This window comes from Palaemon carinicauda, chromosome 14, assembly GCF_036898095.1.
Source record: "Palaemon carinicauda isolate YSFRI2023 chromosome 14, ASM3689809v2, whole genome shotgun sequence".
Taxonomy (NCBI): Eukaryota; Metazoa; Arthropoda; class Malacostraca; order Decapoda; family Palaemonidae; genus Palaemon; species Palaemon carinicauda.
In genome coordinates, this window is record NC_090738.1 from 114,402,838 (window position 1) to 114,417,106 (window position 14,269).

The following is a 14,269-nucleotide window of genomic DNA, read 5'->3' on the forward strand; positions in this document are numbered from 1 at the left end:
TAACATAATAATCTAATTTACAAACTGAAAAAAGTTGTTAGATTGTATAGCTAAGTTGGTTTTGAAAAAGCTCCAATTTACAGACATTAAACACAAAAGAACCTGTGGCTTACAAAGTTAAAATTGCTAAAAATATATAATATACACTGTTATGTACAAAAAATACATGCAATTTACATGCAATTAACCAATAAAAAGGGCAAATTTGTAAATAATTGATGATACACTACAATTTAAAGACAAATATTTAATTGCTTTAAATATATTATACAAAACTTACAATATTAAGAAAACTGAAAAAAAATCTAAGACAAATATTAGTAGCTAAAAAACTATTGTATTGAATTAACAGATAAAAAAAGATCTCTGAAGATACACTTAAAAAAATTCTCTTTTAAGAACAACTTTTATGATTTTCCTGTTTTGGCCAAATATTTCTGAATGGAGTCAGTCCAATAACATTCATGCTTTATAAGAGAAATAGTTTTCATTAAGTATTTAGCAGTTGAAATATCCTGAGAGAGAGAGAGAGAGAGAGAGAGAGAGAGAGAGAGAGAGAGAGAGAGAGAGAGAGAGAGAGAGAGAGAGACTCACAGCCACATAGACAGACTTTCCCGTAGCAGGAGGCCCTACGAGAAGAAGTGGTTTGGCCTGAGAAACTAAGAGCTGTAGAAGGGCTGACACCCTCACAGTGCCCACTGTGGGCACCAGGATCTGGTGGGCGGCCACGTCCCTTGGGATTGAACCTGCGTTGTTCAGGTCCTCGCTCCATTTCTGCCAGAAGCCACGACCCTATCAATAAAAATAGTTGCAATAACATTAATAATGATGATAACAATAATAATCTGCCATCATATCAAGTAAGATGAAAATGTGGTAATACAATTAGGGAAAAAATAAACAAAATGTATAATGCAAGTCAAAATATCCAGTAAATATACACCATATTCAAGCAATAATGGCTTTTATAGACACACACACATACATATATATATATATATATATATATATATATATATATATATATATATATATATATATATATATTGATATATATATACAGAGAGAGAGAGAGAGAGAGAGAGAGAGAGAGAGAGAGAGAGAGAGAGAGAGAGAGAGAGAGAGAGAGAGAGCATCTGGCTATGAACCTCCTTGACAAACTTGTAGTGGAAAACAGTGTCTTCATCGGGTATGGGCAACTGGTATTCATGTGGTGGTTCTGGTACTTCACTCAACCAGTATCTGCGGATAAACAATTTAAAGGTTGTTTATGAATGTCAGAGGCAAGGAACAGGATAATGTCCTAGAGACTGACCATATACTCATACGATCATTAGCCAAACCTACTCTCCTTCAAGTAAGGACCATAGGAGGGCCAGGCAATGGCTGCTGATGATCCAGCAGGTAGACCTATAGGCACCCCCAAATCCCCCATTCTCTCCACACATGGAATAGTGAGGTTACAGACACTACTAGAAACTATTGAGTTTGAGGTGGTCTCAGACATCCGTCCAGCGATTGGCACTTTCCAATAGGCTACCAAAAGTAAATGAATAAATCTATCTATCAATTGGTTTACTATCAATATGCATTTTAATGGTAAAAAAAACTAAATTAACAATTGCTTACTTATCAGTGGATTCTTGGGATGGTGGGCCAGCGAATAGTTCCCGCAGTAAGAGATCAAATTTCGCTCTGGAAGGCTCGTCTAATGGACCCCCCAAGGACCATATGCACGAGAAGAGGAAGAAGCTCTGAGAAGAGGAATTGTAAATGAAGGTCACTTAACTCTCTTTGAGTCAGTAAGGTTTTATATGCACAAGATAATAGATTTGTGAATACCACTCAAGCACCGATAGTAACAAATATTATGCATACATACATAATTGTAAATATACATAGCATATATACATATACTGTGTAAATATATATATATATACTGTACAGTATATATATATATATATATATATATATATATATATATATATATATATATAGTGTAATCATGTGGAAATTCAATATAAGCAACTTTTACTAAACTCCCACCGCTCACCTCCAAATGTGCCCGAATATCTGACTCGGGATTGTTCTTGGTGTAAGCCGGGTCAGTGAACTCGTCCAGGAAGCAGTCGAAAATGTTCATGAGGCTCCGGACGAGGTTGAGGTCAGTGGTTGGCGAAACACCCTTCTGCACGTATGACTCGCTCCTCTCCAGCTTGAACCAGTGCAGGTTGCTTCTGACGAAGCAGAGGAGAGGCGGCACGAAGCGGTGGAAAAGGGCTGTCAGGACGCCCTTGTGTTGGGGTGTGAGAGTATTGGGCAGTTTGGCCAGCCAGGTCTCCACCAGGGGACGCCAGCCAAGGGCCAGGGGCTCCATGTAGACCATGCCGCATCTGGATACCTGAAGGAGATGGAAATAGGAGAATAGGATGAAGAATGTAAGGAAGGATGTCTCTCTTCTTATCTGAATTACAAATGTTAATGAAGATGATGAAAATTATGATGATTATTTCTGTTCCTTACGGTAGCTGGAGAGGCATTCTCAAGGTGGTGGACCTCGAAGATGATGTTGGTGGTGCTGGATAGACAGATGACCTCGCCAGAGTTGAGACAGAGTTTTTTGTTGTCGTCCAGCACGGAGTTGATGTTCTCTATCCACACACTGTCAACTGGACCGTCCAGGACTATCCACTTCCTGGGAAGTAATGATGATGATGATATTAATGATGATAATAATAATAATAGTAATAATAATAATAATAATAATAATAATAATAATAATAATACACTGTATTAATAACCCTAATAAGGCAAAAAAAAAATACTACTAACATTGTAACATCATCAATATAACAGAAATTAACATCATACCATGTACTCCAACAGAAACATAAATACTATAAAAAATGAACTAATAATAACAATACCTGTCAGGTGAGGAGGACACAGCAAACTTCCTGAAATTGACAGCCAAAACGCCATCTGACCACTCGTGGGAAGTGGGGTCAAACTGCCCATAGAGCTGACCCACTGTGATGGCTTTGGGGTTGATCACACACATCTGAACTCTATTCTCGCCTTCGTCCTGAGAGTAAAAAGCTACAATCACCGTTTCTATTTATGAATTTGGGACATATTTCCTGACTCTAGGGTCAAGGAAACTATCTATGCAGAGTAACAGTTGTATTAGGAATTAAAATAATAGTTGATACCATTTTATCCTCTTGCTCAAAGATGAGGAAGGAGTGTAACAAAACCAACTAATAAAGGCTATAACCCCTTCTCGCCATATTATTTTAGAAGTTCAAACTTGTAGCAACTGCTTTTCTGTTGAACAGGATGACACAAGTCTCATTTCATTGTTTATATAAGGCAGATCTATTTCATCGTTGTTACGGATCTTAGAAGATTTTATATTTTTCATTCTTTAATTCTCTTATATAGTTTATTCATTATCTTTGTATTTCCTTTCCTCACTTGGGTGCTTTTGCTGTTGGAGCCCTTGGGCTTATAGCCCCCTGCTTTTCCAACTAGGGTTGTAACTTGGCTAATAATAATAATAATAATAATAATAATAATAATAATAATAATAATAATAACAATAGTAATAATAATAATAATAATTATAAAACAAAAGTACCCACTCACCATCTTTAAGATAAGTAAAAATGAAGGACTTGAACTAAAAAGAGTAGAATGTATACAAATTTAGCACACCCACCCTCTCGTTCATTATAGCCAGTGCCTGAGACAGTGTCTTGAGTGCCACTGTCTTGCCTCCAATGGGGTTCCCAATGAGCATGAAGCCATGCCTGACCCTCATCGTCTCGTACACCTGTTGGATCTTTCCCATGAAGTAATCATTGGCACGAAGGCCTCCGTTGGTGCAGACTTCCCTCACTGCCCTGTGGAGGAAAGTGTAGTCCGGCTGGGGCAGCACTACCCCTGGGAAGAGGTCGGAGATGATGCCCTGGGGAAAGGGGGAAGGGGTATGCATGTATTTAGTGGATTGATTGATTTGTGAATTTGTGTTGTAAGGTCCAGCACAGGGACTGGGAAGGCCATGTAGAAGTCAAGTGTAACTGGGGGAACTCTCGTCGTTAAGAGATTGGATAGCAATATGGAATAAAAGAACCGGAAATGTTAGTATAGTAGATGGTTAAGAAGTAAGTGCAGCCAGGCTATAAGAACACTACAAAAACTCTTAGTAATGCCACCAGTGTGCCATGTGAGATGCGCTGATGGCACTATCTCCCTAGTGGGTATATGAAGTGGTTGAGTTTCTGTATATGTATATGGGAGAGGTTAATAAAATTAGGGAGAATAAGCATAGGGAATACTGTAAATGAAGGAGTATGAGGTATAAATATACATAAAGATGTTGATAAATGTGTGAAGACAAATTCATTAACCATATGAGGAATGAATGTGTATAAACAAACCTCTGACTGAAGCGTAAACAATATACAATTAAGGAATGACTGTCGAATGTGAAAAAAATAATAAATGATTACAGCTGTAAATAAATGTTTGAAATACAGGCAGGGAGTAACTGAATAATGTATGCGGGAAATGAAGCTTCACTGAAATATGTTATTTTCATTAGTAAAATAAATTTTTGAATATACTTACCCGATGATCATGTAGCTGTCAACTCTGTTGCCCGACAGAAATCTACGGTCGGGATACGCCAGCGATCGCTATACAGGTGGGGGTGTACACAACAGCGCCATCTGTGAGCAGGTACTCAAGTACTTCTTGTCAACAAGAACTCAATTTTCTCCTCGGTCCACTGGTTCTCTATGGGGAGGAAGGGCGGGTCCTTAAATTCATGATCATCGGGTAAGTATATTCAAAAATTTATTTTACTAATGAAAATAACATTTTTCAATATTAATCTTACCCGATGATCATGTAGCTGATTCACACCCAGGGTGGTGGGTGGAGACCAGCATACATGTTAACAAAGAAGCTAAGTATCCCGTATCTTATTTTAGCCGTTATTCAAAATAACAAACATAAAATAAATAAGTACCTGGTAAGGAAGTCGACTTGAACCATTACTCTGCCTTTTTAAGTACGTCTTCCTTACTGAGCCTAGCGATCCTCTTAGGATGCTGAGCGACTCCTAGGTGCTGAAGTATTAAGGGCTGCAACCCATACTAAAGGACCTCATCACAACCTCTAATCTAGGCGCTTCTCAAGAAAGAATTTGACCACCCGCCAAATCAACCAGGATGCGGAAGGCTTCTTAGCCTTCCGGACAACCCAGAAATATTTCAAGAGAAAGATTAAAAAGGTTCTGGAATTAGGGAATTGTAGTGGTGGAGCCCCCACCACTACTGCACTCGTTGCTACGAATGGTCCCAGAGTGTAGCAGTTCTCGTAAAGAGACTGGACATTCTTAAGATAAAAGACGCGAACACTGATTAGCTTTTCCAAAAGGTTGCGTCGAAAATATTTTGCAGAGATCTATTTTATTAAAAGGTCACGGAAGTTGTGATAGCTCTAACTTCGTGTGTCCTTACCTTCAGCCAAGCTTGGTCTTCCTCATTCAGAAGGGAATGAGCTTCTCGTATTAACAGTCTGAAAATAATAGGATAAAGAATTCTCTGACATAGGCAAAGATGAATTCTTAACTGAACACCATAAAGCTTCAGACGGGCCTCATAAAGGTTTTTAAAATAGAACTTAAGAGCTCTACAGGACATAATACTCTTTCTAGTTCCTTTCCAACCATATCGATAAGTTTGGAATAACGAACGATATTGGTCAAGGCCGAGAAGGCAGCTCGTGTTTGGCTAGAAAACCAAGATGTAGAACATGTAGCCGTTTCGGATGAAAATCCGATGTTCTTGCTGAAGGCATGAATCTCACTGACTCTTTTAGCTGGTAAAGCATATCAGGAAAAGAGTCTTAAAGGTGAGATCTTTCAGGGAGGCTGATTGAAGTGGTTCGAACCTGTCTAACATAAGGAATCTTAGAACCACGTCTAAATTCCAACCAGGTGTAACCAAACGACGCTCCTTCGTGGTCTCAAAAGACTTAAGGAGGTCCTGTAGATCTTTATTGTTAAAAAGATCTAAGCCTCTGTGACGGAAGACTGATGCCAACATGCTTCTGTAACCCTTGAAAGTGGGAGCTGAAAGAGATCGCTCTTTTCTCAGATATAAGAGGACGTCAGCTATTTGAGTTACAGAGGTACTGGTCGAGGATACGGATACTGACTTGCACCAGTTTAGGAAGATTCCCCACTTCGATTGGTAGACTCTAAGGGTGGATGTTCTCCTTGATCTAACAATCGCTCTGGTTGCCTCCTTCGAAAAACCTCTAGTTCTCGAGAGTCTTACGATACTCTGAAGGCAGTGAGACGAAGAGCGTGGAGGCCTTGGAGTACCTTCTTACGCGTGGCAGACGTAGCAGGTCCACCCTTAGGGGAAGAGTTCTGGGAACGTCTACTAGCCATCGAAGTACCTCGGTAAGTTATTCTCTCGCGGGCCAGAGGGAAGCAACTAGTGTCAACTTTGTCCCAACGTGAGAGGCGAACTTCTGCAGTACCTTGTTGACAACTAGAACGGAGGGAATGCATATAGATCTAGATGAGACTAATCTAGTAGAAAGGCATCTAAAAGAACCACTGCTGGGTCTGTTGAGAGCCTCTTGGACATCGAGGTTGCGAAGAGATCTATGGTTGGATGGCCCCAGGTGACCCAAAGTCTCTTGCATACATCTCTGTGGAGGGTCCAATATGTTGGAATTATTGTCCCTTCCTACTGAGACAAACTGCTAAGACATTCAAGTTGCCTTGGAAGAAATTTGTTACTAGTGAAAAGTCTAGACCTGTTGAACAGGAGAGGAGGTCACTAGCGAACTCGCACCATGTCAGAGAGTAGGTCCCTCCTTGCTAGGAGATGAACATCAAAGCAGGGAGTTGTCCGTGTTGACCTCCATTACTTTGTCTTGAAGGAGAGACCTGAAGCTTTTCCAGGTCAGACTTACTGCCAGAAGCTTCTTGCAGTTAAAATGCATTGTCCTTAGACGCGAGTTCCATAATCCCGAGCATTCCCTACCGCCTAAGGTCGCACCCCAGCCTACGTCCGATGCGTCTGAGAAGAGAACGTGGTTGGGAGTCTGAACAGTCAGGGGAAGACCCTATAAAAGGTTGATAAAGTCCTTTCCTCAGGTTAGACCAGACTTATCTTCCGGAAACCGGGATCGAGACCGCTTCTAGCGTCTTGTCCTTTTCCAGTGAAGAGCTAGATGAAACCGAAGAGGACGGAGGTGTAGTCTTCCAAGTGACACCAAATGCACCACGGATGACAGTGTCCTAACCAGACTCATCCACAGCCTGACAGGACCGTATTCCTTCTTCAGCATCTTCTGGATGGATAGCAGGGCTGGGGATTGATCTTCTTGTTCAGCCATGTCCTCATCAGAGGGTTCCTCATCCGAAACTGATGAGGAAACGGCAACGGAGTGGGCAACGTCTGACTCGCTGAATCCGGTCGCACTGGTGGATGCGTGACGGAGCCGGACACAAGATCATGGTACTGCTGCACAGTCTGTGAACTGTCAACCATGGGGAAGCGAGGAAGTACAGCGACAACCCGAAACTGTCTAGACTGTCTGGGTAGTACAGACAACCCCTTATCGGGTTGCTGAGGTTGCCGCACTGCGTCACAACAAGTCACCTCTGCTGGTTGTTGAACGTCTTCCCAGTGACACACTGAACGTCCACAACCACCTCCGAGAGTAGCATAACATCAACGTGCGACTGGCAACCCACACTGGGTCGCACCGGTGGAGGAACCATCTCAACTGGCGGACGTGAGTAGGATACCTCAGCGTCAACAGGGCGTACAACCAACCGGTAGGAAGGTCGTTGGCAAGAAGGGTCTTCTCCGTAAAAAATCCTCTATCAAGGACTAAGCTTGGACTGCATGTCTTGCAACAAAGCCCAAGGTCTATGGGAGCAGGTGTGGCAACAGACGGGGTTAGCGACTGAAGCGGAACCATTTACCCTCCCTGGAAGCATGTTATGCTTAAATAAAAGTCCATAGGAGGCTAAGCAGCTTAAGGCTCCTCTCCAAATGACAGTCCTCAAGGGAAAATCAGAAGGAGGGAGAACAGCACTTTCTCATCTACAGGAACCATATCCGAGAAAAGCTAGGTTCTCTCAGTGAAGGTTTCACTGGTGCAAAAGCAGCAGACCAGAAGGCAACGTTATGAAACTACTTGACAGTCTGTGAACTGTCAAAAACTGAACTGTCAACCACAACAGGAGCGTGAGGACATACAGCACTGGTGTATAAGTAGCAGACCAGAAGGCAACGTCATGTAACTGTATGACAGTTTGTGAGTTGGCAACAACCAAAGTTGTGTGGGGAAGCCTCAACTCCTGACTGACTAGTTTGCTGCTGGCGAGTGGCGGTAACCACAGTGTGTTGCGGAGGCTGACACACCGTGTCAAAACACAGCAGCTTGTGGTAGCTCACACACGGCAACGGAGTGCTCTGTGTGTGGGAGTCATCATACATCTGGCAGGGTTGACTGTGCATGGGTGGAGGAGCTCTCACAACAAGAGTGTGAGAGCAGGAAGCCATGCCGGGCGCACAACCGTGGGAGGTGTAGGCCCACGGGTGCATCGTCAACCTTCTCCGCAGTCGGAGTGTGGGAGCTGGCAACAACAAAAGCAGAGTGCTGGTGCGTGGGAGGGGCTGCGGTGGGTTGAGGAGCATGCGGTATGGTATGCGGAGCATGCTGTAAGGTATGCGGCTCATGCTGCATGGTATGCGGAGCATGCTGTAAGGTATGCAGAGCATGCTGCATGGGCTGCGGAGAATGCCGCATAGTGCTGGAACCCGGCAGCTCTACAGAACCTTCCCACTGCTGATGCGGTAGCTCACGCATGTTAGCAGATGGTGCAGCAAGAACATGCGTCTGGCAGGGTGGACTGCGCATCGGTGGTGGAGCTCTCACAGGTGGAGGGTGGGAGCAGGCAGCCGCAGTATCTGCTGAGCGCACAACCTCGGCGGGTTGTAGGTTAACAGGTGCATTGTCAACCTTCCAGCATGATACTCCTGCATGAAGGAGCAAGCTGAGACTGTATAGTCTGCAGCATGGACCACTAGGGTCTATGAAAGACAACAACAAACGGAGCTACTGTCCGTTGTGACTGAGGGTCTAAAACAGTTGGTGCGGCAACAGACGGAGTTACTGCCTGTTGCGGTACCACCTTGCCTCTTTGGGAGGTGTGCAGTTGTCGTACTGCAGCGAGTCCGAACTGACCCAGTGGCTACACCTAGGCCGTTGGACTTGCGCGGAAGGGACCGACTTGCACTTAAAAGCTGCAAGATTTGGTCCATGGTTTCTGCGAGAAACCTCTTCCGCAGACGAGGAATAAATGGGCTCTCTCGTCTTTGTGTGGGTGGGGTGATCACGTCGGCAACGTGTGTAGATACACCCGAAACCACGGAGGGAAACGTCTGTTCGTCGATCAAGGCCTGTGGAACCCATAAGTCCTTCGACATTACTTCTCCCCTGGGCTTGGGAGCTTGTAAGAGGTATCGGACTAGGTGAACAACTGGCACGAACTGACGAACCCTCGAACGCAACACTGTAACACTTTGCGCATATCACTTTATCACTTTTGATTTTCTGTTTGCACTTATTTCACTGAACTCGAAACTTTAAGTGGTTTGTACCTGAAACACGCAATCCTATCCTTCATTAAAAGGTAGTAATTGCAAAAACAGTATTACAATGTAACAGAAAAACATAATGAAAGATAAAGAATTCAGTGGCTGAAAAAGAGACTAAACACTAGATCAAATAAACTACGTTTAAAATCTCTCACCGCATAAAGCCTGGGAACAAGAATAAAACTCTAGAAACGTTTTACCTTCTTCCCCTATAGCGACTAGGGAGAAGAGCAAAAAACGAGAACAACGTTACCCGCTTGAACGAAACGTTTATCCTCCTCTCTCTCCCTCCGTCTCTATCTCTCTCTCTCTCTCTCTTGACTTAGAACCTGAGAGATGAGCCCAATTATATATATCGTTAAAACATATTATTTGTTAAAGGAAAAAAACTGAAAGGTTTCCCAAATAAAAAGTTCCTTTATTAGAATTAAAACCATTTAAGCTAAGAAAGAATGAACGAAACGCTAGAATCGGTTTACTCTTACTGCAACGTGAAACCGTGAAATACTCTCTCTCTATCGTAACGATAGAGCGCAAGTTGAACGTTCTGAACGTCAACAACTGCGGAGACTAAACAAAACGTTAGTTCAACTTTGAAAACAGTACGAGACTATCAAAGAAATTCTTTCAAAAACATTAAAATTAAAATAGCATAAATTCTTAACAGGAAAAACGATATGACGGGCTCAATGTTAATTAACTTCGGTTCCAAGTAAGGACCGCCTACTATTAGGAAAGGTCGCATATAAACAAACATAAAAATTAATTTTTATAAGTTTATAATAATGGAAAGTAATCGAAGAGGCCTATAAATGGCGGAGAGATATAAAATAAATCTATAACTTTGTTAAGCAAAATTACCAAAAACCTAAACACACTTCCGTCTAAGGGAAGGGTGGGTCATAAAAAGTGAAAGAGTGTCTATACTCTCTTCTACACCAACACTTCCGTCTGAGGGAAGGGTCGGCCATTTAAAAGTGAAAGAGAGTCTATACTCTCTTCGTCACCATAATTAAATCAAATTAATTCCAAAAGCTTGCTAAGCTAATGATAAAGCTTCCTGAATAGCGAAGGCTAAACTCTAGAGCAAATACATCACCAAATCGTGAACAATAACTCCAGAATCAACAGCGTATCCAAGTAGGTCTAGCCGGTGGCACGACAGAGGAAAAATTGAGTTCTTGTTGACAAGAAGTACTTGAGTACCTGCTCACAGATGGCGCTGTTGTGTACACCCCCACCTGTATAGCGATCGCTGGCGTATCCCGACCGTAGATTTCTGTTGGGCAACAGAGTTGACAGCTACATGATCATCGGGTAAGATTAATATTGAAAAAGTGAGAATATGCAGAGGCCATGAACATATTTTATAAATGTAGATTGAATGGGTTGTTAGATAATGATGCGAACAAATTCATTAGAAATAAATGAAAATGCATGATAATTGGTTTTTCATAAGGTGTATATTGCTGTAAGTATGAATGGTCAATGTAAAGAAAAAATGAATGAAGTCAAGGAACTTGAGTGTAAAAGTATATTGATAAATTCTAGCCATAAATACGCTAGTGCGAGTGAATGAAGAGGGTGCATAATTTATGGGTGAAAATGGGTATTATAAATTTATGATGCAGTCTGTACTGGTATTTGTAATTATCACATGGATTTGAATTGTGACTTTTTTTTCTAAAATATTCTATTTTAATTTCCTGAAAGAATAAACCAGAAACATTGTTAAAAAAATATCATAACATTGACATTAAAGCAAAACATGGTAACCAACAAGCATTTAGTTTTTATGAAGATTTTGTATAGGAAATGAACATACATGAGAAGCTCACCTGGAACAGAGGCAGGTCATGAGCCAAAAATTTTGGCAAATTTACGTCCCTGATAGACCTGAAGAAAAGATTTTATATTGATATATATATAGTATGAATGTATCCAAAAACTAATTTTCTATCTGTATACTTTTGTCTTAGTATATCATAGGGATGTCTAATATTTCTTAATCTATTCTGATAGTTGCAATATAATACTAAATAATTTAATTAAAATAAATACTATGTGACTGACCAAGGAGTGTAAGAATAGTCTGGACAGAGGAAAGGTTATAAAATAATGGTTGGAATGAATTACAGGGGTGCACCAATACTCTGCCCACGTGGGAAGGTGAGACAGATAATGAAAGGACTGATGGAGGAAAAACAGTGTGTTGCAACGGAAGTGGTTTCTAACGCACCTCAATACTAGAACATCTTCATCCTGGTCTGGATACTTTAGTTTCAGCGTTCCAGCAGCAATCAGGACAGCTTTCACAGTTCTCATACCTGTAATAATAATAATAATAATAATAATAATAATAATAAAAATAATAATAATAATACTATTAATAATAATAATAACAATAATAATAATAATAATAATTTCACTACTACTACTACTACTAGTGTAATAATAATAATAATAATAATAATAATAATAATAACAACAATGATTGGATATACATGTGCATATTGTTTGTAGATTATCACAAGAATTGTAGTCATAAACAAGTGAAAATATGATCGTAGAATCAATACCTGTACAATTATTTGAGCAAAAGAAGAAAAGAATATGTCGTGGGTAAATAAAATAACACTAATACAGTATATACATATATAATGTACAGTGAAAATAATCATGCTCTCTTCACTTAGACTCACCATAATCATAGTGAGGCTGAGCAGAGAGCTGCTCAGAGCATAGCCTATAGGTGGCCACAATCTTCCTGGACATGCTCCTGGCGGCGACGAAGCCGAAGGAGTACAGCGAGATTTCGGCGATGAGGCCATAATCTGGCACCATCATGGCCACCGACCGGAAGAGGGCCTGGGAAATGTTAAACAGTTTTCAATAGCTTGTTCTGGTACATAAGACTTTATTCTGTCGGTATACAAAAAATGTTGAGGTACAGCACATTTTTTTCCGCAAATATGTATAGATAACTGTTGTGCTTTTTTAAGGTGTACAAATAAACAAGATTCATGCACCATACACACACACACACACACACACACATATATATACATATATATATATATATATATATATATATATATATATATATATATATATATATATATGCATTTATTACGAATTACAATTCTAAATTTCACCTTCAAATTATCAGGAAGCTCCGATCGGCCGGCGTATCCAGGATTCATAGTAATAAAGACGGCACACGTTGGATCCAAGTTAACCTGAGGACAGAAAAGGATTATCTTGATAACATTCTCTTAAGATTTGCTTGATAAAACTATCTTTATTAAATTATCTTCAAAGGCTTATCCTGATTAGATTATCTTGTAAATATCATCTTGAAATGATTATTTTAATTTTCAAAGTTTATCTTGATAATCTACATGGGAGTTTCCTAAAATTACATAGAAAAGAATTATCTTGATTATCTAAATCAATCATATCAGTCATTGTGTCAGGTCATTTATTATGCTACAGGTGACCAGCAGTGTAAATCTACGCTATTCTCTTAAAATTCCAGACTTCTTAATGAAATTGGATGATAAAAAACCAAAATAAATTTAGAGAGGTTGAACAAAATAAGATTGTCTAACATGGAGATCCCTCAGTACCATCTACAGCTAGCCATATATGGTAACCTATAAGCAGATTCTCCTTTACTGAACTGAAGTGTCATAGCCAGATTCTACTCAAAATGACACCCTGATATCTTTAAGGATATCTGTATCATCCCTGTTTAAAGGTTTAAAGGTTTAAAGGTCGCTCATGAATGGCAGAGGCAAGGGACAGTGACATTGCCCTAGCAATAAGGTCAATGCCCTAGAGACTGACCATATATTATATGATCAGAACCCAAGCCTCCTCTCCACCCAAGCTAGGACCAGGGAGGGCCAGGCAGTGGCTGCTGATGACTCAGCAGATAGACCTATAGGCTCCCCCAAACCCCCCAACCTTAGCTCACAAGGATGGTAAGGTTGCAGACACTAATGGCACTAACGAGTCTGAGAGGGACTCGAACCCCTGACTGGGAAACACCAGGCAGAGACGTTACCGATCAGGCCACAGGTTGAGTTCAGAGGTTCTCACCAGCCTTCCAATTCTCTTCAACATCCTACCTGTGAGATTATTCTGTGCCAAGGTGCAGTTACGGAAAAGCCCAAAGTAGTTGCACTTTGAAGTTAAGAGGTTAGACAGCAAGATGAAACTAGGGCAATTTGGTACAGAGGTAAAGTAAAAGGCTATGAAGTGGGTGCAACTAGAAGCAATAAAAAAAACACTGAATATATTACATTGCTTGAGATGAAATGAATGCCCTAGACTATCACTTATATACAGAAAAATATAATGCTATAATATACAGAAGAAATTCTAATTCCAATAAAGGGATTTTGACGAAGGAAAAATCTATTTCCGGGGAGAGACCTGTGGCGCCCGGTGAAAAGAGTCCTTCTTATGTATCTTTTCTGATAAAACCTTCCAATTATACCAGAGAAAGATAAAAGCATGGAATGCTGAGGTTACTACCCTCGCGCGAGCACCTTTTGGGTGTC

At 40.7% G+C, this 14,269-nt stretch overlaps 1 protein-coding gene across 1 annotated transcript in view; it reads right to left on the minus strand.

Annotated features, from left to right (window-relative positions):
• The window catches only part of LOC137652936 (dynein axonemal heavy chain 7-like), a 170,904-nt gene that overhangs the window by 81,893 nt on the left and 74,742 nt on the right, over positions 1-14,269 (minus strand). Inside the window, exons 32-42 of the mRNA XM_068386330.1 lie at positions 12,857-12,940; positions 12,404-12,569; positions 11,941-12,028; positions 11,540-11,597; positions 3,722-3,970; positions 2,928-3,085; positions 2,524-2,695; positions 2,054-2,401; positions 1,630-1,754; positions 1,149-1,242; positions 595-792 (exon numbers count right to left, since the gene is read on the minus strand). Of these exons, the coding sequence (XP_068242431.1) occupies positions 595-792; positions 1,149-1,242; positions 1,630-1,754; positions 2,054-2,401; positions 2,524-2,695; positions 2,928-3,085; positions 3,722-3,970; positions 11,540-11,597; positions 11,941-12,028; positions 12,404-12,569; positions 12,857-12,940 (1,740 nt within the window). The remainder of the gene's footprint in view (positions 1-594; positions 793-1,148; positions 1,243-1,629; positions 1,755-2,053; positions 2,402-2,523; positions 2,696-2,927; positions 3,086-3,721; positions 3,971-11,539; positions 11,598-11,940; positions 12,029-12,403; positions 12,570-12,856; positions 12,941-14,269) is intronic.